Raw genomic sequence first — 21,677 nt, 5'->3', positions numbered from 1 at the left:
ATTCCGATGGTCATTGGGATGATCTTAGCTATCCTTTTCCTGTTCTGTCTCTGTGTGCAGTGTGCTCCTGCTATTTGTGGCCTTTGTGCTACTTCGTGTGCAAGGAGACCTGTCCAGAGAGATTTGCTAAGTAATAGGATGATGCTACAGCAACATCTTGATGATCTGATGAATATAGACCTGGATTCAGACTGACGTGACTTTGGGTTTATTTCCTATGTAAGGGCAAAAGGAGGGTCTGAGGTTCCGTGATTCTGAACCCGCTCAATAAAGGTCGTCGTACCGTGACGATTTTGTTATCAGCGAACCGCAAATGACGAGTGCGGTATGTACGAGTATTTTCGTCATAATCGATTAATGGAAACACTGTGTATTCAGGGATTTCGTTCAAACCTACGGGTTCCATTTTGTGTACGGCAGCCATTTTGTGGTTGCCCTCACATAGGCCGATGACTGCGGCCGAACGAGTCTTTGGGACACGTACACCTTTAGCTGACTTTTGTGTGACCTGAGCGAACTGACTCCCTTGCCCGAGGCTGGCCTCGTTGAGCCAGTTCCTTGTTAGGTAGCTGGTCAGATAGAGATCAAAGAGCAGGACATTGCTGAGTTTATGGTACACGCACACACCCTTCTATCTTGCTTATCATCTGTTTCTGTTCCTTCCTTTATGGCCTATTTATGGTTTGGGTTGAGGTCCTTTTATTATGGGTTTGTCCGGCCTGTCCGAGCAAGAATTTTGGATTTTGCCTTGTCATTTCTGATGGGCTGGACAACTGAAAGTGGGCTTGTCGTTATGCGATACTTTTGAAATGTCACTACGTGATTGGATAGTTTGTAAATAATTGATGCTAGTCAGGAATGTGATTTTTGGCATAAAAGACGATGTCTCGCTTTACTAAATTGTGCAGTCTCTGACGAACCACCCGTGTTGTGCTTTGTAGACCTCTGTTCCTGGTTGCAGCCAATAAAGTTGGTCTTTGACGTCACCTAGAAGTGTCCCGTGTCTCTGTTTGCCAAGACAGGAGAACTCGAAGACTTCGGGCGTTTTCCCTGGCGCCGCTGGGTTCCAAAACCCAGTTCTTCACCACTACGTCTAGTCTCATTTTATATTAGTTTCATCTGCACAAAAAGCGGGTTGACATCTGGCAGCCCTTCACGTGTTCTTTTTCTTTTTCGTCGAATGGGTTGGATATTTTGTTCCCTTGCAATAGACGGTCACCTGAGGAAGGCTATTTGGCCGAACCGCGCGTTGTGAACTACCCTGTCACATTGCCTCCATCATTTGTCATGTCTAATGCTTATTGTTTGTCTGTCATGTGTTTTTAAATTTCTATGTTCATGAATTGTAAATCAGCAATACTAAAAATGAATACACAAAATGTAAAAAGATAAAATAGTGTTATAAAAAGATAAAATATTTATATCAATTTTTGAATAATAAATGTAATAATTCAATAACTTCTTGGGTGGTGAGTCTACATACTGTTGGATGCCATTACCATAATATAGATCTTTGTTTTTTTCACATACTGGTTAGCAGTTCCTGCATTTGTACTTGACTATAGACTGTTCTCAAATTAACTAGTTTTCCCTATGTATAGCAAGTGTATTATTAATATATAGGGGTCCCCTTTTTCCCAAATGGTATAGATTTTCTTCACAGAGGAAATCGAAGGAGAAAGCAAGTGACAGAAACTCTAGATAGTGGTTCTCATGAGAACAGTGCAACAAAGACCGTAGAAGGCACTGAGTTAGCTTGATTTTGAATGCTCTCTTTGCTGTGCCAAGCATGAAAGAGACGCTTTGTATGTCAATAGCAAGAATGCCCAAACAGCTTGGTTTAGCACAGACATACAAAATTGCTGCTAATTAAACAACATGATGTTCAGTAAATATGCTGCATTTCAATAAAATACAATAACTTACAGCAGACTTTGACTATCAAGAAGAGACTATGAGTTATTTGGAGATGTAGTGGATTAAATGCATAGTTTGCCAACATTTTTGGTGGCCAGGTGTGGATGCATAAGTGGACAGAATCATACATAATTGCAAAGTATCAAGTCTCATTTAAGCATATTTGCTGTTACAGTGGGATTTCCCTCTGCTTCATGATATAAATTTGCAATTGATATTATGGACCCATTTTACACTCTGACATTTGTTGAATTGTATGCCTAATGTTAACTGATATTTCTCAGAGATGTGATTCAGACACAGTAAAATCAAAATTGTTCTTTGTGAAGGCTGTGCAAAATACTTTGTTGGGATATAGAATCACTTCACATTTAGTCACTGGGAAGACACCTTTTGAACGGGAAGAAAGCAGCTACAGTATTGTGTCCTTGTTGGTTTATCTGCTAGCTGTTGTTCCACAAAATGTCAAGACCAATTTGACATTTACCATAATCTGGGGGCAATACAGAGGAGATTGGTGGCATGCGTGAATTTTAGGCATATCGTGGTCATAAGGTGATGGAAAATCACGCTTCAAGTTGGTCAGTTGGTTCATGTGAAAAAAAAACCTTGTGGTGGAGAGAAGAGTCTGGCTGGATGGTCTCAGCCCATGAAGATAGTTGAGGTGTTGGGGAGTGCATTGAAATTGCGGGATGGCATGGTTTGCAACCTGGAATGGATTACTTAGCATAAATGTGTGATAAAATATTAGCCAATACCTGAATTAAAGACTGGTACCATGGTAAGCAATGAGAGTGCAAATTTTCATGAATGGAGTGCTGTTGACTTAAGGTCACTCTTGGAGTTTTGTGAGTGGTTTGATAAGAAGTCAATTCAATGAGCCATTGTCGCAGGTTCCTGTGAGTCATAATACTTGTGTCAGCTGGATGAAGGTGTGTGTGGAAGACAATGTGAGACTTGATGTCAGATTCGGTTTTTTGACAAGTAAGTACAAGGATTTTGACATGAAATACTACTATCTATGTTGTTTTGCTCTATTGGGCATTGTGTTCTATGTTTTTTGGCTCTGCAGTGCTTTGTTGTGAGTTTTTGTGGGTTGTGGTGCTTGTGCCCTTGTCTGGTGGGTTGTTTGGTGTTTGGTCCTTTTATGTTTTGGTGCTTGGTGTTTTGAATAGTGGTGTTGATTTTTTTGACGGTTGGGTTATTATTATTTTTATGGGGAGATGGTGTGTCATAGGCTGAATGCTTGTACCTGGACCATCGAAGTGGAATCTCACATGTGTGAAGTTATCTGGATGTGGTATGTGATGGCTGAGGAGACCAGTTGGAAGGAGAAAGGATTTCTCTCTGGTTGTAATTGTGATATTTTATACATGTATTTTACCTGGAATAAATCCCGTTGAACCCGCAATGTGTACCTGTCTCTTTGTAACACTGTAACATAGCTTATTTGTTAAAGTATGTTTATCAGATATGTTTTTCGGTCAAAGATTTAAAAACAAATGACCGTATAAACAACACTTTAACTGAGGTGTAATAAAATTCCTGGTGGTTTCAATAGGCGGAATCCGATGAGCACAGCTATTTGCTAGCCCTACTGCTACATCAAGAAATCCCATTCCCACTAGCAATTTTACAGCAGAAGTGAGAATGTAAGCGCCATATGTTTTAAAAGGAGGAGATACATATAAACACCATTGATGTCAAAACAAGAAACAGTCAATCAGTTAACATTCCTACGTTTCCATCAATTACATTGCAAAAAAATGTTATCATGTGGAAGTTAAACAAATCACAGGGTAGTTGTAGTGGGCTGGTCCCACATGTTGAGGTGACATAAGTAGACGCTGTAGACCAGGTCAGGTACAAGTAGAAGTAATTTATTGAGCTCTTAAGATGTAGATATAATTAGCCCCATTAGGAGCAGCCTCCTAGCTGCTCAGCCCATCCTCAACTGACAACTCTCATGCATCCAAACATTCCACTCACACTAAGATTCTAACCAGAACACTCACACTGGCTGAGCAGCTAGGTGAAGAGGAGTACAGGAACATACATACAACCTGAGGATACTTCAGTAGTACTTACGGTAAGTGAAAAAATTGAATATATGTGTGCAGATCTGAACTTGTGCCCTACGATCTTCTGACCAGTTCCCCTCTCCTTAACACCAAGAATATCTGTGCGTGTCAATTTTCATCCTGTGTTATAACTTGAAGAATGCAAGCTAGCCTCTGCTTTGAGACAAGTGCTGCCCAAAACATTTTCACTGTACGACGCGAACTATTAAGCAATTGAGTTATGATTGTGTTTCTCAAGCTGTTTTTAATAGCAGGAAGTCATGCTTAATTTATTCTGCTGACCTGTTAAGCCATAAAACACTATCTTTGTACATATTATGGGGAACCATATGACATCTGAGAGTGGAGATTTGTATACACACTGTCTGTGTTTTCAGTCTCGGGAGCAGTCTGGTGACTAATGCTCTTCGTCTGTCAGCACACTACCTCGGCGCCTTCAAAATAAATATTTATTCTAGTGTCACCTAAAAATAAAGTTTTTGTTTTTACCACAACCATAACATTCTGAAAACAAATAATAAAATCCTTCTAAATCTCCAAGATAGCATCTACTCTATGGAAAGGTTTCAGGACTTCCCAACGATTCCAGGGTTTAAAAAATCAAACCCTTATTATCTTAGTAAATATAAATGATCTGTTTTAGAGATGCAATACTTGCAGAATTCCTAAGAATAGTGAGACTGGGATAAGAGACCCTTAAGTGATTGTCCCATATTCATAGTGAAGGTGTTTTATTGAGTGAAACCTATTAACAAAAGCACACACCCAGCATAATTATCTATTGTTGAGATCATGCGAACAGAGAAGAGATCACTTCTCCAGTGAGGCAGTTCCAAGTGATAGAAATACTTCAAGGCACCGATTCCTGATGTTTGTGCCCAGCTGGTGCTATTCAATTTGTGTGCATACCTTGGATCATGGACCCTGATGTGACATTGAAAAGGAGTTTTAGGCAATAGCTTTTCAGTGCATCTCACCCGGCCCTCTCATCCAGGAAGATTCATTCAGCTATAAAATACTATTGACATGTTTCCCTGAAAAAGCTTTAAGAAGAGGAGACATAGAGTTACCATCATATATATGCTCACACCTCTACATTACAGCAATTGAGAACAGAAGTTAAATCTTAAGAGATAGAAACGTTGTTTCCAGCTAAAGTTAAACATAAATATGAAACCCAAATGTTTACATGCCAGAACACATTCCGAAATAGAACCATTCAGTTGTCAAATCAACCTAGCTTTCGTCAGATTCTGACTCCTAAAGGAGTAGTATTTTTGTTTTCTCTAAATTAGCAATATGATAGTTTTGGACAGGGCCGTAGCTGCAGTTGATGCAGCAGGTGCAGTGGCATGGGGGCACACTGCTTCCTGATAATTGCGTTATTTTGCTACCCCAGAGGCCATTTCCGTTGTTTGTACCAGGGCCTATAGCATCCTTGGCTATTCAAATTATGCTGTAGCCCAGTGGGATCCTGATAAAGCAACGCTAAGTCAACTGCTTGAGTAAGCTGGGTGTATTGCAATCATTTATTTTTGGTGAGAAGGAAGGAGATCAACACAGGGCATTGGGAAGGTTGAATAGGAAGAGCCCAGACGATAGCAAGGCAACCTGCAGACCTTGATGTGTGAAGTGGAGGTTGACCTGAGGCCATTTCTGGTTGGTCACAGGGCTTGTCACTGAGCCAGACACAGAGCCACTCTCATCAGGAGAGGGAAGATCACCAAGATATCTTTTGCAGGAACTAGGACTGGGCACCATAGTCTGCCAGTCGCCCTAGGTGAGTGGCCATCACCCAAGGTCCAAGTAAACTATCTGGAGAACCGGCCCTGTAAGGAGGAAGAGAGAGCCTGGAGGGAGAAAAGACCAGTGGGAATCCTGGTGAATGAATACCAGTGAGCAGAGTGTGAAGTGCCCAGTCCAGTTGACACCGGTGTTGCAAGAGAGCTGTCAGCCCTCTTTTAGAAGGCAACAGCCATATTCTGGACTGCATGAAGTAGCAGTCTGTCGCCTGGTAGCACTGGTCACGTTAGGCTTTTGTCATTGCCCGGGGCCCTATGTGCCAAGAGTGTGAGCCAGTGGGACTGCTGGGGCCATTTCCCATGCAAGTGAGACTCTTGGCTGTCACCCGTCCAACTGTCCAAGTCAGACTGTGGGCATCACTAGTGTCTGTGAACCCTGTGTGCTGAAGGGGGCACTGAGACTGTTGGGGCTAGTGCCGGGAGGATCCGAGCTGATCGAGGCAGCCACCTTGAGAACCACCTGTGCTCCCCCCCCTCCCTAATTCAAAGAGAGAGCCACTATAACCATCTGGGCCATAGCCATCTCTGCGTCCAGAGGAATGATACCAAAGCAAGTCCAAAAGCTGCATGCAGGAACACCGCTACTTCAGTGACTTGGTGGTCACTGTCTGTGACCTTCCCACTGCGCTGATCTGAACAACCACAGGAAGAGCAGGGCATGAGCTGTGTGGAGTGGGAATGTCCCAGGGAAGGGGGCAGAGAGAAGCACCCCAGCTCTTAGATTCTTCTGAAGTCTGTAGGCCCATGTGAGACTTTTTGGAGCTCAGTGGATTTGCCACACAAAGATCTGAAAGACTTTCAAGGCCAAAGCCAGACTTTCATGTGTCTCCCCAGTGCAGGCAGCACCTTGGGTCACTTCCTAGAATGTAGAGAACAGTATTGGACTGGACAATGATCTCATTGGGAGTCGCAGGGGAATATTTTGAGTTATGAAACCTCACATATCTTGAACCTACCTCCCCCTGTAGAGCCTTCAACTGCTCGACCTGCGCTATCACTGAGAGTAAAGTGCTGAAGGGGAGGCTCTTTATCTAGTTACTCAGAATCCATAGTAGGTCAGACATGAGGAATAAAAGATCACAGATTCCAATGCCTCGGCCAGTAATGTCAGTTTGGTCTGTGGTCCTCTGAAAGGGGTTCTGAGAGCAAACAAAACCTATACAGATTTTCACACAAATGTAATAGGACAAAGTGGTCTGGTCCAACACAATGATATTCTGGCTTGATGAAAAGCATGGCACAGGCAAGCACTAAAGAGTCGGAATATACAAACTCCCATAAACAAGACATCAGCATTTAAGAAGTAAGTGAAACATTTGTAGCACTAGTGGAAGTGGTGTTGAAAAAGAATGGCTCATGCTTCACCCAAGGAGCTAAGAACGTTAATCACAAAATGGGAAATAGCACATGTAAAGGGGAGGACGAGAAGTATCAGGAAATTATACATTCAGGTTGGACTCTCATTCTAAAAGCGGCTTTTATTCAACAGGCAGAGATGACATCGTTTAGCTGACCTCTGCACTACGATTAACCATTTCTTTTCATTAAACATAATTAAACCCAACCCCTTAATTATAGATCTCACAATGCACAATCAGTAATTGATAATCTACACATTTGTTTTAAATATAAAGATATTGCCATACTTAAGAGTGATACAGGTTACAGTTTACAATACATTGTTTACGTTTGTTGTATCCATTTGGGGTAATGATGAATTAGACATGCCATTTTCTTTTTTTGCTCTATTATAAGTAGCTTCTTAACGTAACCCTACTGCTCACCCGCCCCAACTCGTGATACACCTCCTCCCTAACTCATTGCTTCTTAATGGACATCTACTGTACAGAATAGTTGTTTGCCAACTTAATTCCCCAGACTAAAATTCAAGCTTTGTCTTGGAGAATAATGCCCCAACCGCCAGTCACCTGTACCCCATGGCTGCCTAGCATCTACTAAGTAGACATTCAAGAAATAGTGTTAGAATGTGGAATGGTCAGGAGGGATGCATGTCATCTTTGATGGTTTGTGTGTATGCTTGCACCAGGGAGTCCAAGTCTTGAGGAATCGGTAGTCTGTGTAAGCCTGCCCTTTACTCCCTGTGGAGGTGAACTCTCTCGTCTGCCAGTCAAGAGGTGACTGTATGAGCCCACTGCTTTGCCAACAGAAGGGTCAAGTCCAAAAATATAGTTGAAGTTCTAACTGAGTCTGGGCAAGAGAAAAGGCCTAGGATTGGGTGTTCTAAGGTGTTTATGAAGAAGGTCGACGACTCCAGTACCATAAACCAAGACCGACCTGCCGGGACATAATATATGAGGTTGGCCCACGTTGGGGGAACCACACTGGGGACAATGTGAGGAAGCTCTCTGGTAAATCCTGGACATGCGCCGAGGTTTAATATACATTCTCTTTAATATGTTAATTTGTATGTATTTCAAGTGCATATTACAGAACTTCTTACACAGGTAGACAGGATGCGGTGCCATTTCGAGTCATCCAGTGTGCAGCCTATGTCACCATCTCATTTCTCTTGTAGGGAACCCTTGGATTGATCCCAATGCTGTAGATCCGATTGGTAGAGCCATCGGAGCAAATGCTCGTAAGGTGTACATCGATTGTATTACTACATTGGTGGCAGGTTCAGAGTCTTGACCCTGGAAAGCAGTGGTCAACAAATGTTATATTTGGGCATTTGTGAGGAAATAGTCAAGGGGAATCGTAAAATCTGTCCTGAATGTGTCAAAGGGTGATAATTTGCCAGCTGAAATCATAAATAGTAATAATCCCTTTTCAGCCCAAGCTTCGAGATGGGGCCGAGGGATGCTGTTGTTAAAGGCAACCATTCCCGCGAGGGGTATTGAAGGTGCATAGAGGGGTCTGTGTTTGTGGAGTGCTCATGACCATTTTAGGCACTATAATGCAGTGGAAAGCAGTGGTGGGACGCTACGAAGGGGAGCCCACAAATATAATATTACAGAGTGTAACTGACCACTGGTTCGCTTCCTGGGGGAGAGGACCATCTCAGAGAAGGAGTGCCCCACCAGCCATCGGGCCAGCCACTAAAGTTGTGCTGCTTAGTAATACTCTTTGAAATCCAGGAGTCCAAAACGTCCTACAACAGATGTAAGCTTGAGGATTGATAATGCCACACATCTGAAGCCCTTATGCCAGATGAACTCACGAACCAATATGTCCAAGTCATGAAAGAAAGAGCGAGGGAATGACAACATGACATTGACCAAAATATACAATAGTTATAGGAGCGCCATCATTTTAATCAAAGTTATTCTTCCCATGATGGACAGAGGCAGTGTGGCTCAAGAAGTGAACTTTGTTTTCAGTGTTCGAAGTGCCCTAGCCAAGGTACCTTCCTGTACATCTTCCGGTGAGTGATGTGTATTAATCTCAAGGTATCAGAATGTGATCAGCTCTCAATGTAGTCGAGGGTCCAATTGGAGAGGGAGAAGAAGTGTACTAATTGATAATATACTAAGCGCAATCTGGTTGGAGCAGGAAAAACATTAAACAAACTAGAGCCAATGTACTACAACTCAATTTCAAAGTGAATTCCTGAGTGAAAAGAAATAAATCTATTGCAAGGTGATACTCCTGAAGGTGAACTATCGATTATGAATAGGGTGACACTGGATGGGAAAGTGTTCGTGAAGAAAGCTAGTTAAATAGTAGGTTCACCTGGGAAGCAGAAGGCGAGTGAGTCCATAACAAAAGAAACACAATCGAATACAATAAACTGTTATTTTATACAGTGAATGAACTTGCAGTTCGGTCAGAGTATCCATCGGAAATAGCGCTATTGAAGGTCAGTAATTTGTTTTCCATATGGATCTTTGTAAGCACAGATTCCTTCAATTAGTAATAAATACCAAAGCAGTTCTTCCCAAAGGTGCATGGTATGTGGGATGGCCTCAACCAAAAAGTCCTGCAGAATTGAGCGGGTGAAGTGTTCTTCACGCCAAACGTGTCTGTTTAGGAAGTAATGTTTTGTGAAAGAATGCACCAATGCTCAATTTGAAGCCTGGCAGAAAATTTCAAGGACAGCCACCCTTCATGCCAACACGTTAGTAACAGCCTTGGCCCTGGTGTAATGGGGTCTCCGACCTTCTAAGAGTTGCTTCTTTTTCAGCACATAGCAGATCTTGATACGGAAGACTACTTGACAGGGTCCTGTTCTGCACAGCTTTCCCTTTCTGGAAAGAAGGTGGTGTGGGGTAGTTGCACTGAAAGTGCATGTAGTTCACTCATGTGATGATCTGAAGTAATCACAATGAGGAAGACAGTTTTCATAGTCAGGAAACGCAGTGAGCAATTATGCTTAGGCTGAAAGGATTTGCACATTGAAATGTCAACACCAAGTTAGGGTCCCATTGAAGCATCACAAATAGTTTGAGAGGAAACGTATGTGTCAAAACTCATCACAACAGGTGATTTAAATAAGGAAGGTTGGTCAGGCAAATATACATGAACTGAAAGAGCCAACAAATAACCTCTCACTGTGACCAGTGCAAGGCCTTGATAATGTTAAAACAAAACAAAAGGATGAGTGACAGTTCCAATTATAAGGGTCCTGGGCACCACACCAGGTTAAAAATTTGCCTCAGTGACCAGGGTAAATGAATTTCATGGAGGGGCATCTGGCGATGAGTATGGCATCCATCACTTTACATGGTAAATTAATTGGAATCATTTGCCACTGTGCAGTCACCACGTATGAAGGTTGTAATTTTGGAGATTTGATTGGCGGACCCTATCCTATTGCAGGGACAGGACGCCCTCACAAAGTGTTAGCCTGATCAGAGGGCAGATGCTCATTGTCAGGAGTTTCATGGAACACTTTCCTGACCCAAACAAAGGCATTTAGGAAGACTTGTTCCTGGTCATTCTTTATCTTCTTCAGAACTCCTGGCAGGAAAGGTAGTGGAGGGAAGGTGTACAGGCATACGGTCAGCAATCAGTAACCCTTCCAGGTGGTTGATAGCGACGCAGATGTTATCTTGTCACAGGCAAATATGACTCATTACATCGCATAGTAATACAATGCATACCTTTACAACGCAGGTATTAATTATGACTTGCAGTGAAACAGCCGTGTTATAATGGCTGTTCACCGTCACAGGCACTTCCAGAAATGTAGACTCGTGGCACAAGGCTGAGGACCACACTTCGCCCTGCTTTTTGCAATACCACATGGTAGAAGTGTTTTTCTAAACACCTGCACTAGCTTTCCTTTCACTGACTGAAGGAATACCTTCAATGCTGGATGGCCCATAGCTCTAGCAGATTGATGTGGCGATGGCTGCCCACTGGAGACCAGAGGCCTCTGATCTCTACCTGCCCCAGATGACTCACCCAACCCAGTAGCCACACAACCATCACCACTGTTAGCTCTGAGCATGGGAGAGAGTGACCTGTCACAGGGCAAATTGTGATTGGTCAGCAACCACTTCAGATATTGGGCCATCTTTGAGGGAGTCCTGGATGATGTTGGAAAGGCGGACTTGATACTGGGCCCAAAGGGACTTTGGGTTCGGCTGCAATGCTTGGATGTTCCACCTGGTGTAATTGACAAGGAAGATGCAGAAGTCTTAAAGGGAAAAAGCATTGGAGCCACCCTCACTGGGATCCAGGATCAAGCCTGCAACATAAGGATTGTAACCTGAATGTCCCGGACTCTTTGCGGTGGAGGAAAAGTTTAGAACTCCACTTTGTACAGGCTTGCTCCATTGAATAGAAGCCTCTGTGATATGATCACGTGTAACTTCAGCTCATATATGATAGAACCCTGTTAGACCTGTCAGCCTTAGGGTGGTGTTCCCCCAAACTTTTTTGCCTCATTCCTCTATATTTTCTGATACCATTTGTGTTGGCATTGGGACTCTGTGAACTTTACCAGTGCTAAAGTATGTGTGCTCATTCCTTAAAACCTGGTAAAATTGGCCTGTTTCCAGTTGACGTATTTAATTGACCTATAAGTCCCTAGTAAAGTGGTACTGCATCTACCCAGGGCCTGTACATTAAATGCTACAAGTGGGCCTGCAACACTTATTGTGCCACCCGTTAAGTAGCCCCTTAAACATGTCTCTAGCCTGCAATTGCAGCCTGTGTGTGCAGTTTTTAACTGCCATTTCAACCTGGCAAAATAAAACCTTTGCCAGGCCCAAACCTTCTTTTTTAATACATATAAGTCACCCCAAGGGTAGGCTTTAAGCCCACGGGTCAGTGTGCAATGTATTTTGAAAAGTTGTACATGTACTTTTAAGTTTTACATGTACTGATAGTAAAACACTCTTAAATTTGTTTTTCACTATTGCAAGGCCTTCCTGTCCCATAGCATAACATTGTAACATTGGAGTTATATTATTTAATTTAATAAGCTTTACCTTCCAAATGGGAATAGAAACGGTTTGTGTTTGGTGACTTTGGAATTGTAATGAAAAATCCTAATTTATGGGGAAGCTGGATTCTTAGTTACAATTTTGAAAATTCGAGTTTTATAAATTTGGCACTTTTCTGCCTTAGCCATTCAGTGTCTGCAGCCTGTCTCTGGGTTGCATGATTGGGTGTAGTTGGCAGCTGTCCTTGTGTATTGCTCCTACACAACCACACACAATAGAGATTTTAGGTGTGGCTGGATGGGCCATCACTGGTATGATGGGACAGCGGAGTTAGGCATAGCCCACTTACACCTGAATAGACTGTGCCCTGCCTTCACGCAAGATGGATTCCAAATGCACGCAGGCACAGCAGAGAGCTTGAAATGCTTTTTCTTTTGCCTTCAGAAAAAACATTCCCAGAAAGCCACTGCACATGCATAGCACCCATTTTGGAATTATTTTTCCAAGATGGCCATTGTGCATATATGCACATATTCGCACAGATGTGCATGCAATGATGGCCATCTTGGGAAGGGTTAAACATTTCACTGTTGGAGTGGGATGTGCTGGGGATGCTACGTTTTTTATAAGAGCAGCTCTAGAGAGGGTGGGATAGGGATAGTCAGAGAGAGGATGAGAAAATACCACCTGGTGCTAAGAAATGCAAAAAAGGCAGTGAAGATTACAATACATTTACTGAAAACATGGTGAGACTGAAATGCTCCTCGCATGGTATAAACATAAGAATAGGGAGAAAAGGGATTGAATCAGGAGCAGGGAACGGACATTGACAAGAAAGCAATTAAATCCTGATGAGCTAGGAGCAGAAACAAAATCCATGCTAATACCCTCGTTACAAGTGGCCAAACATCATCCATGTTGTTTTCCCTTTCCTACCCCCGGATTTAACACTACTAGCAGTTCCAGCAATGGTGTGACGTAAAATGGTGCCCTCCTTCTCCCCCGAATGTGCTGAATGAAGTCTTCCATATTTCACATGCAATCATTGGCCTTGGGATGAATGAGGTCCCCTTGAAAGGTTGGGGGCCTCTGGAGGGTTGGAGGCCCAAGGTGGATTGGCGACTCTCCTGTGCATCAGAAGCTGCAGGGGCCAGTGTTACACCCCTTAGTTTAATTTAATCCTGGGGCGGGGAAAGAACTGGGATTATATGGTTTTGGAGACTAACAAAGTGAACAAGAGGAGATGATGGACGGAGTGCTGAAACTTTTCAAACACTCACCCCCAGTCACAGATCTGGGTTGAATCCATCATCATTCTTTAGCTCACTTTGCCACCCCAGTTGAGGCACATCTATATGCAAATCAGTCTTGACCCTGTGTCTCATGGGAACAGTCCAGCCCGAACTGCCAAGCCAGGTCTTCGCCTTCATCAGCTAGGCTAACTTGAATCCAGTGGCAAAGTGAGCAAGCACACCAAGTTGGCAGGGTATGCCCAGACTTGGGTCCCTAAATCTTGGGCTTGGGAACTGGAAACATAACACTCCATTCCACCAGGCATGCCTTTCTAGGGGATTTTCACTTCAGAGTCTTGCCAAAAGGAGAGGAAAGAGGCTATGTAAAATATACAGAGACCAAAACACAAATAGTAGATTCAGCTACTCATATTGGTATCTCAAAGTAGTATCATGATATAAAGGCAGTTTCTAATTAAACCCAACTCTGTATTTCAAAGGAAGATATATCATATCTCAAGTAAAATGTGAGACGAAAAACTAAGTTACCTTAATTTCATGAAAAAGGGACTTCCCGTATCTCTCTTCGTAGCGTTTTCTTATAGTCATCAGATCTATTTCACTTCGGGATATAAGGATCCTTATGACTGTCTTGTTGTGAAAACCGAAGTCCTGCACGAGGAGAACATTGACATGTCAATTGAAATTGAAAGTCTGAGACAACAAACAAACAGCCATTGACACAATGTAAGGATATAGTCACCTAAAGCCAATACAGACCTTTCATTATAGTACTACGCATCACATTTTATTCGTCATTTGAAAGCAGTGAAAATACGCAATAAAACATTCTAAAATATTTTGGTATCCTCAAATAAACTATACACTTAAAATTAAATAGCGATTACCAGTATTGATTCCAATATCAATTCATTCTAAGAAAAACGAGTTCTTAAAAAAATCAGTTTAGAGCCGCATTCACCACTGCTAAATTCGTCATTAATTAACAGAATGGATATCAACTACCTGCATTTTTTATTTAGTATCACGTTACCATCAGTAGTGGCCGGCATTGCTCATGGGTGGCGAGGTGGTGCAAGAGCTTGTGGGGGATTTTCGGGGGTGTCACAGGGGGTGGATTCGAGGGGAATAAAAATAAACCTACCTTTCCACTGGGTCCTGCGTCTTCTCTGCTCCTGCTCTCCCGGCTCTGACAGGAGCAGGAAGGAGGCAGCCATGCTCCCTCCCTAAGCCAACCACAAAACTGCAAGCAGAATTGTGATTAATCAGGACGGCGCCCAGCCAGGGGCTAATAGGGTGGACAGGGCAGAGTGCGCATGACTCGTTTGGGCGAACCGAGAGGGCTGATCAACAGTCTTTGCGCACTCAAGTGTGGGCAAACCACTCCTCCCCTGCCCTGCTCAAAGAGCAGAGCAGCCCGCGCACCCGCACGCCCGTCAGCAATGCACAAAGCAAACATACAATGGTAATAACTTTAAGTTATTACCATTTTATGTTTTGGCTTTCGCGCACTGTGAGAAAGCAGTTGGGGAGACGCTTTTCCACCCTAGTGGAGGAGCCACCCTTGGTTACCATGGTGGTTGTTAGTTCATTGGTAAATGCTTTATCTTTCATGCAGCTCTCTACCTCTGCTGTCTCAGGTGCACTGTCACCCTTGAATGTTGGTGTGCAAATTCCAAAACATCAGCCTTCCATGGGACTTTTTCCCTGCATTTCCTTAGCTCTGACTTTAGTGGCACTTTTCATCAGTCCCAATACATGGTTGTATGTCCTTAGAAGGCATTCCTAAGCAATGCATGCCTTTACCACACATGCATTACAACATGAATGCCCTCACCATGCATAACCTTTACCACGAATATGCCTTTACCACGCATATCTGTCCAACCAATTTAGTTGTAAAATCATGCATGTTAAGGGCATTTTCGTGGTAAAGGTTTTCCCTGCCCCAAGTCCTAAAACTGGTCCCTTGCGCTCCCCTTTCCATCTTTCATTTTAAAAATACCCCTCTCTTGTACCCCTGCACGAACCTCCCAACCCTCTGGCCCCAAACCCTTCTATCAAATACCCCTCTCATGAACCCTAGAAACGGATCCCTTCACGACTTCCCCCACCCTGGCCCCCAGCCCTTTTTCAAATTATCCCTCCCCTGAGCCCTAGAAGCAGACCCTACCCCCACATTCAGCCCTTCTAAAAACTACCCCTCCCCTAAGTCCTAAAAGGAGACCCCGTGCAACTCCCGCCTCTTGAAAATAAGCTTAAATACATGTAAACTTAAAAACATTATATTTATTTGTATTAAAATAAATACATTTAAACAAATGAATTTAAAATCCTACTTACCTCTCCACGATGTCAGCTCGTCTGAGACACGATGCACGTTGTAGAGGGGAAGCAGAAGAGTCAGTTACCAGGGAGGCCAATGGACCTCCCTTGCCACACACATACCTGTCCACACATAGCTGTACAACGTAATACGTTTTAAAGGCATGCATGGTAAAGGCTGTGCGTGGTAACAGTGCATGCGTTCTAACACATGCATGGTTTAGAGTATGTGGGGAAACAGCTACATTGTAATGGCTGTTTCCCCAATACACAAAGGTTAATGTACATATGTTTATTTACTCACATGTATATTTACAACTACACCTAGATGTAATTCAGTTGTTTTGGTATTCACCATTTCCAAGTGGAGATTAACATCTAGGTATCTTCATCCTTTCAATGAGGAGGAAGAGGCTCCTATGATGGTAATTATTAATTTTACAACCATATTTTATGTTCCTTTGGTTTTTCTTTGTTCGCCATAAGTTGGCAGGGTATGCTCAGACGTGAGTCCCTTGCTCACTTTGCCACTGGATTCAAGCAAGCCGGGCTGAAGAAGGCTGATATGCCCGAAACCGGTCCTCGGTAGCTTGTTTCCGGTCCAGGGAAGACATGGCTTGGCATTTCGGGCTGGACTGTTCCCATGAGGCACAGGGTCAGACGGATTTGCATATGGCCATGTCTGAACTGGGGTGGCAGAGTGGGCTAAAGAACGGTGATGGATTAAACCCAGATCAGTTGACTGGGGGTGAGTGCTTGTATTGTCAACGCTCCGTCCATCATTTCCTTTGGTTTTTCTGCCTGTGTGGTGGCCATGTCTGCTGTCGGGGTGGAAACTGGGTTGAAGACCTCTGCTACAAAAATGGACCCCGCCATCACCTAGGTGGAGACCTCCAATTGAAAGGGAATAGGCATATACTAAAAACATGACCCAAACCAGATACCTTTAAACCTGTTACTGGAGGTGCACCTGTATCTCTTAACCCCCTTGAGGACTCTGTCCTTCCCACAATGCACTCGACTGCAATATGGCTGCCTGCTGGAGACCACCCTAATGTAAAGCCTAGTAACCAAATCCCCTTTTCTACCCTAAAAGTAATGTTACAACCAATCTTGTAACTCCATCCTTACCCCAACACTACACTGTTATGCAGTCATCAGATACATTTCTTTCTCCTTCCTCTGATATAGTCATGATTAGTAAATAGGTTGGTAATACTGGGACACCGGTACTTCCTAGTGTGGCAGGGCAATTACACATTAAACACAACACTACAATACACACATGTATGTTATTATGCTATCAACATCGCTATCACGATTGAGGAGATTTCTATACCTTTAGTTATTGCATCCTAACACGTTTGTTTCTTTGTGTTAAATTTTGATGAATTATGTTGTTCAGCTATAACTTATATTGTTGTATTCATCTATATATAATTCTGGTTTCGAATACAGTGAAACCTAGACCTTGGGGTCAATTGTGACCTATTCCACAGATTCATTCACAGGCTAGGCCCTGCATGTAGCCCTAATGTGGGCAGCCAATTACGTTGCTGTGCAAGGCCTTTGGGAGTAAGTAGGTGCAGCTGACATCTCTGAGATACATTAATTGATCATAACCTTATGACCTTCTTGATTTCAGACATAATGTCTTGCATGCATCCACAAACAACCCACCTACTGTAGTGTATGTATCAATCCCCATGTATCGGCCATGGCAAGGGAACAAACATCTACATCAGGGGAAGATAGGAATATTGTGGTGATTAAGGTTGAACCTGAGGATAACCAGGAACCTTAGCTCAGGAAAATGATTCTGAGACCCCTTCTTGCTTGGGGGAGTGACTTAGGGGCTGATTTAGAGTTTGGTGGAAAGGGTACTCTGTCACAATTGCAGTCATGCCCTACTAATTTACAGATGGGTGGACCTTAAGCATGTCAGCTACGGGGGCTATTCCATCTATTTCGCTGACTTACTCCTCCAACAGATAACCAGCTACTATAGTAGAGGACTGGGAATATGGAAAATGACGACAATAGAGGGGGAGTAGATTGCTTCATCATAGGGCAGCTAACACACTCTGGGGAAAACAAACACTCAGGGTGGAGTGCATGACTCCATGTGAGGCTGGCATCCTGGCTTTTTGTTGGCCCAGTTGACATGCTAATTTAGTGTGCACTCTGAGGCCTAGGCCTATACATGTTAATTCCAAGGTCCAGAACCTGTTTTGTGACTGGTGCACCAATTGTGACCTCTTTATTGACATGGGACTGCTCTCCGTGTCTTGGGCTGTTGACATGAAGTGCTGGTGGAGCACACTAATGTTTTTATGGACTGGTAATACCAAGCAGATTTTTTCTATTTCAGGAGGAAAGAGGCCTATTCACCCCACTCATGAAAAGTACCGCTTAGGTGTGACACTAAGACCATTCCACTGACATCCCATGTGCATGTTGAGTGTGTATGTATAAGGCATGGGTGGTAGCAAGGCTCCTTTTTGTGGTTGTAGTCTAATTGCTGGCAGCAATGGGATCCATTTTGGATTGCTTTTGATTTGACATGGCACACAATGGAGGACGGAAGACATCTTACACAGCCAGTGGAGGAGTATTTGCATTGCTGGAGCTGAAGCGAGCAGACTAAAACACTGGCGTGGAAAGATGGATACTGGCTTACCCTTAGAAACTGTATTATTTAGCGGGGGCTTGCTCATTAGTCCTTCCTGGCACTGTCATTTGGTATTTGGTAGGGCAGTGGGGTCGGAGCCAGTAGATTCTGTTGATTAAAGTGAGTATGTTTCTAGGCAGGGTCTGCACTTTTGTCTCTCCTTGATTGCTACTTCGGGAAGGCTGATGACAACAAAGGGGCAGAGTCTTACCACTTCATTGTTTTGGGATACTCCTGATTGGAACCAACATTTTCTCTACCGGCTCTAAGAGACATCACCTTACACAAAGGCTGTATCTCTGTTGCAACAAGAAAATGAAATTTGACAGGAACCACCATTGTCGTGTATTTTCTACAAATATGTTTAGGATCTGGGCGTTTGGACAACATAAACTAAGGGATTGGTGTCCAGACTGATTCCAAACACCCCCAAAGGATATGTTAGTCTTTAGACCAGCAAGCTCACTGTGCCACTAGAAGCCCCACAATCTTACCAAGGAGTGAATAGTTTCTGGCAACTATCGAACTTGACAACCCTGACCCCTCAGGGATCATGGAAACCGTATACTACTTTTTGCTCAGTCACTCGTGCTCACTTGTTCTCAGAGAGATACACAGAATAAACTGTGGGAACATTTTCAATAAGCATTGATTGAAATAGCGTCATTCTGGTATAAAATACGTGGGCTCTAACAACCATTAGACAGAAACAGATATATACGATTACAAGCACCAACAGAGTAAATAAAGGTAGAAATCTACCATGGCGCTAAATCAATGAATATATGAAGGCATATAGATACATGGCAGTAATCATACGCACGCCTAATAATCTAGCACTGGCTAACTGTACCTATGTGCACCTAGCATGTATGTAGGTGTGAAGCCAAGCTTCCCCTAGGAAAGAGCCAGCCCCTTTACCTGATGGGAGAGAATGAAGGACCCCGTCTTGGTCTCGAGTAGCACACCCCGCAAGGGATGTCAGACCACTGCGTGCTGGAGTGTCTTTGTGCAGAGACTTCAGCGTGTCGTATCAGCATGAAAGCTTTTCCTCTGGTTTGCCCAGCGAAGATGTGGTACTTATATACCAGAAAGGTACCCTCCGAGGTTCTACCTAGATGTGTCATGGTACTGTGGGCCAGTCGTCCAAGGATGAAGATAGCGGTGACTTTTGTACAGAGTTATTATACAGAAGATGGTAATCCTGCTGTGATACTAAGAATCCTCATGCATAATACATAATGCTAGTTTTCCAAGAAAAACACACAGCACCTAACAAGGTAAAAGGTAATTGCCAGAGCCGTTATGTCAAGAAAGGTAGGACTAATGCAGGTAAAAGGTTGTGCAACTACCTAGGCCTATATTGGGGTACATTGGGGCTCAAAAGACCATAAACAGTTCCTGGGTTTTAGACAGCAGATTAACCTCCCCTGCATGCAACATAAGTATAAACCTGGGGCTCAAACCATCCCTCTTTGCTCCATATACATGTTCTTCTTGACCAAGGACTGGAGAGTGCCGCAGAGTACTGAAAGAGCTGCTGTGATCCAGGGATGGTGTCTTTATGACCGCCATGCTTCCAGTGGGGAAGGAACTTCAACTGAAGTTTGCACACTTGCTGGAGAGCTGAGGGTATGCCTAATGCCTACAGACTGCCTGTCTGCTCATAAAAGGATCGAGAGTGTCTGGCTCTTCAGGAGGAGAGATTGTAAGGGAAGAGAAGCTCAGCCGTATTCTTGGTGTGTCCAATGACCCGAAGAAACACACTTGGAATTTAGAGTGTGTCCAGCATTGACCCAAACTATGAGGAGTCACTCAGCCTCCCTGCATGATTCATGATGTGAACTACTTGAATTTACAACATCCACCTGAATGCTACCTTGCCAGTCAGCATACCTACATTGATCCGGGGGACCGGTTCTGCAGTTGCCCAAACATACTGTGAACAAGGGCATCATCAGCCCCATATGCCATAGTCATCTTTGAGGAGAGGGCTCATTGTTTTTGTCCAGCCCCACATACATGCTGTTTACACTTTCTTAGCTATTTTCTAATGCAGATTTCAAGCTGACATGCTGGACAAGTGAGCCTGCTAAGTTGAAGCAACTTGTACATGTGTGTTTCGAATGGGGTTTTGCGAGTACCAAAATGTCTTCTTGGTGTACTCTGTGGACATCTTCCTGTCATCTTCCAGTCTCCTATAAAATGCCTCATCACTGCTTCTGTGTGTTAGATAGAGCTTTTAGGATTAATGGATAGGCAGCTACAGTAACAGTGTTGGCCTGGGCAAGCTCCTACCAACCTTGCCTTGGGTGTCAGCTCCCAACATGAGGAGTAGAAATATTGGTTTGTGCCCCATGACATGTAACTAAAAGATAGCATGATGACAGCCTGGGTTGTACGGGTGTGATGATCATGGGCATCAGACAGAGCTACAGACAACCCAATATATTTTAATCAGTGAAGATATTAGTCATATCTCCTCTCCCTTATTTTTTGCTTCGCACTTTAAAAGTTCATTCTCTTGCCTCTTGTGTTTAATCTTGCTCTCCGATTACATTGCTCTTTAAAGTCCCATGCCTGTTTGTGTGGCCCCAGCGTTGGCAACGTTCATTCACTAGATGCCCGCACTTCAACAATTATACATCAGAGGATGGAAAGAGAATTTGGATAGCTGCCTGTTTATGGCTGGAAGAAAACATAGGTGGGTTCCAGCAAGATGCCTTTCATTCTATTCCATGATTATTCTGAATCCAACTCTTGCTGGTCTAAACTGCATTATTAAGACAGATTTCCCGTGCAAGAGTCTGAACCAACCAATCAGGTCCCTGTGATGGACTTGACTTTCAGATATATCCCAGAAGACTGTGAAGCTGAGCTCAGACTTTGCATACTGCTGGGTCTGGTGGCTCAGTGCATTATTGCATCCACTATAGAGGGCACGTGTTTGACCTCATGGTCACAGGCTCAAATCCCTCCAGGTCCACTCAGCCTCTCGTCCATTTGAGGTCGATAAAATGAGTATCATTGAGTTGGGTAACAATAAACATCTGTTATTTAGCGCTAAAAGACCCCGTTAGGGTGAATGTGCGGTTTACAAATACACATGGCATGTTACTGTGACCCATGTGATCCTACCCCTGCTTTCTGATTACTACTGGTTCTCTTTTACCTTTTTTGTTCCAGTTCCATTTTTTGTTGGTGACTTTCTTCGTGTGAATTGCCCAATTACTGTCCCTTCTGGAGCTTTAGCTGCCCACTTCTCAACAGTCAAT

At 43.5% G+C, this 21,677-nt stretch overlaps 1 protein-coding gene across 2 annotated transcripts in view; it reads right to left on the bottom strand.

Moving 5' to 3' along the window:
• Positions 1-21,677, bottom strand: part of ANXA10 (annexin A10) — a 479,763-nt gene that overhangs the window by 53,897 nt on the left and 404,189 nt on the right. For both annotated transcript variants that reach the window (XM_086962400.1, XM_086962401.1), the window contains one exon: positions 13,935-14,057. In XM_086962400.1, the coding sequence (XP_086818526.1) occupies positions 13,935-14,057 (123 nt within the window). The remainder of the gene's footprint in view (positions 1-13,934; positions 14,058-21,677) is intronic.

This window comes from Lissotriton vulgaris, chromosome 3_1, assembly GCF_964263255.1.
Source record: "Lissotriton vulgaris chromosome 3_1, aLisVul1.2, whole genome shotgun sequence".
In the NCBI taxonomy this organism is placed as follows: domain Eukaryota; kingdom Metazoa; phylum Chordata; class Amphibia; order Caudata; family Salamandridae; genus Lissotriton; species Lissotriton vulgaris.
The sequence above is the reverse complement of the archived record's forward strand: the minus strand, read 5'-3'. Positions and strand labels throughout refer to the sequence as shown.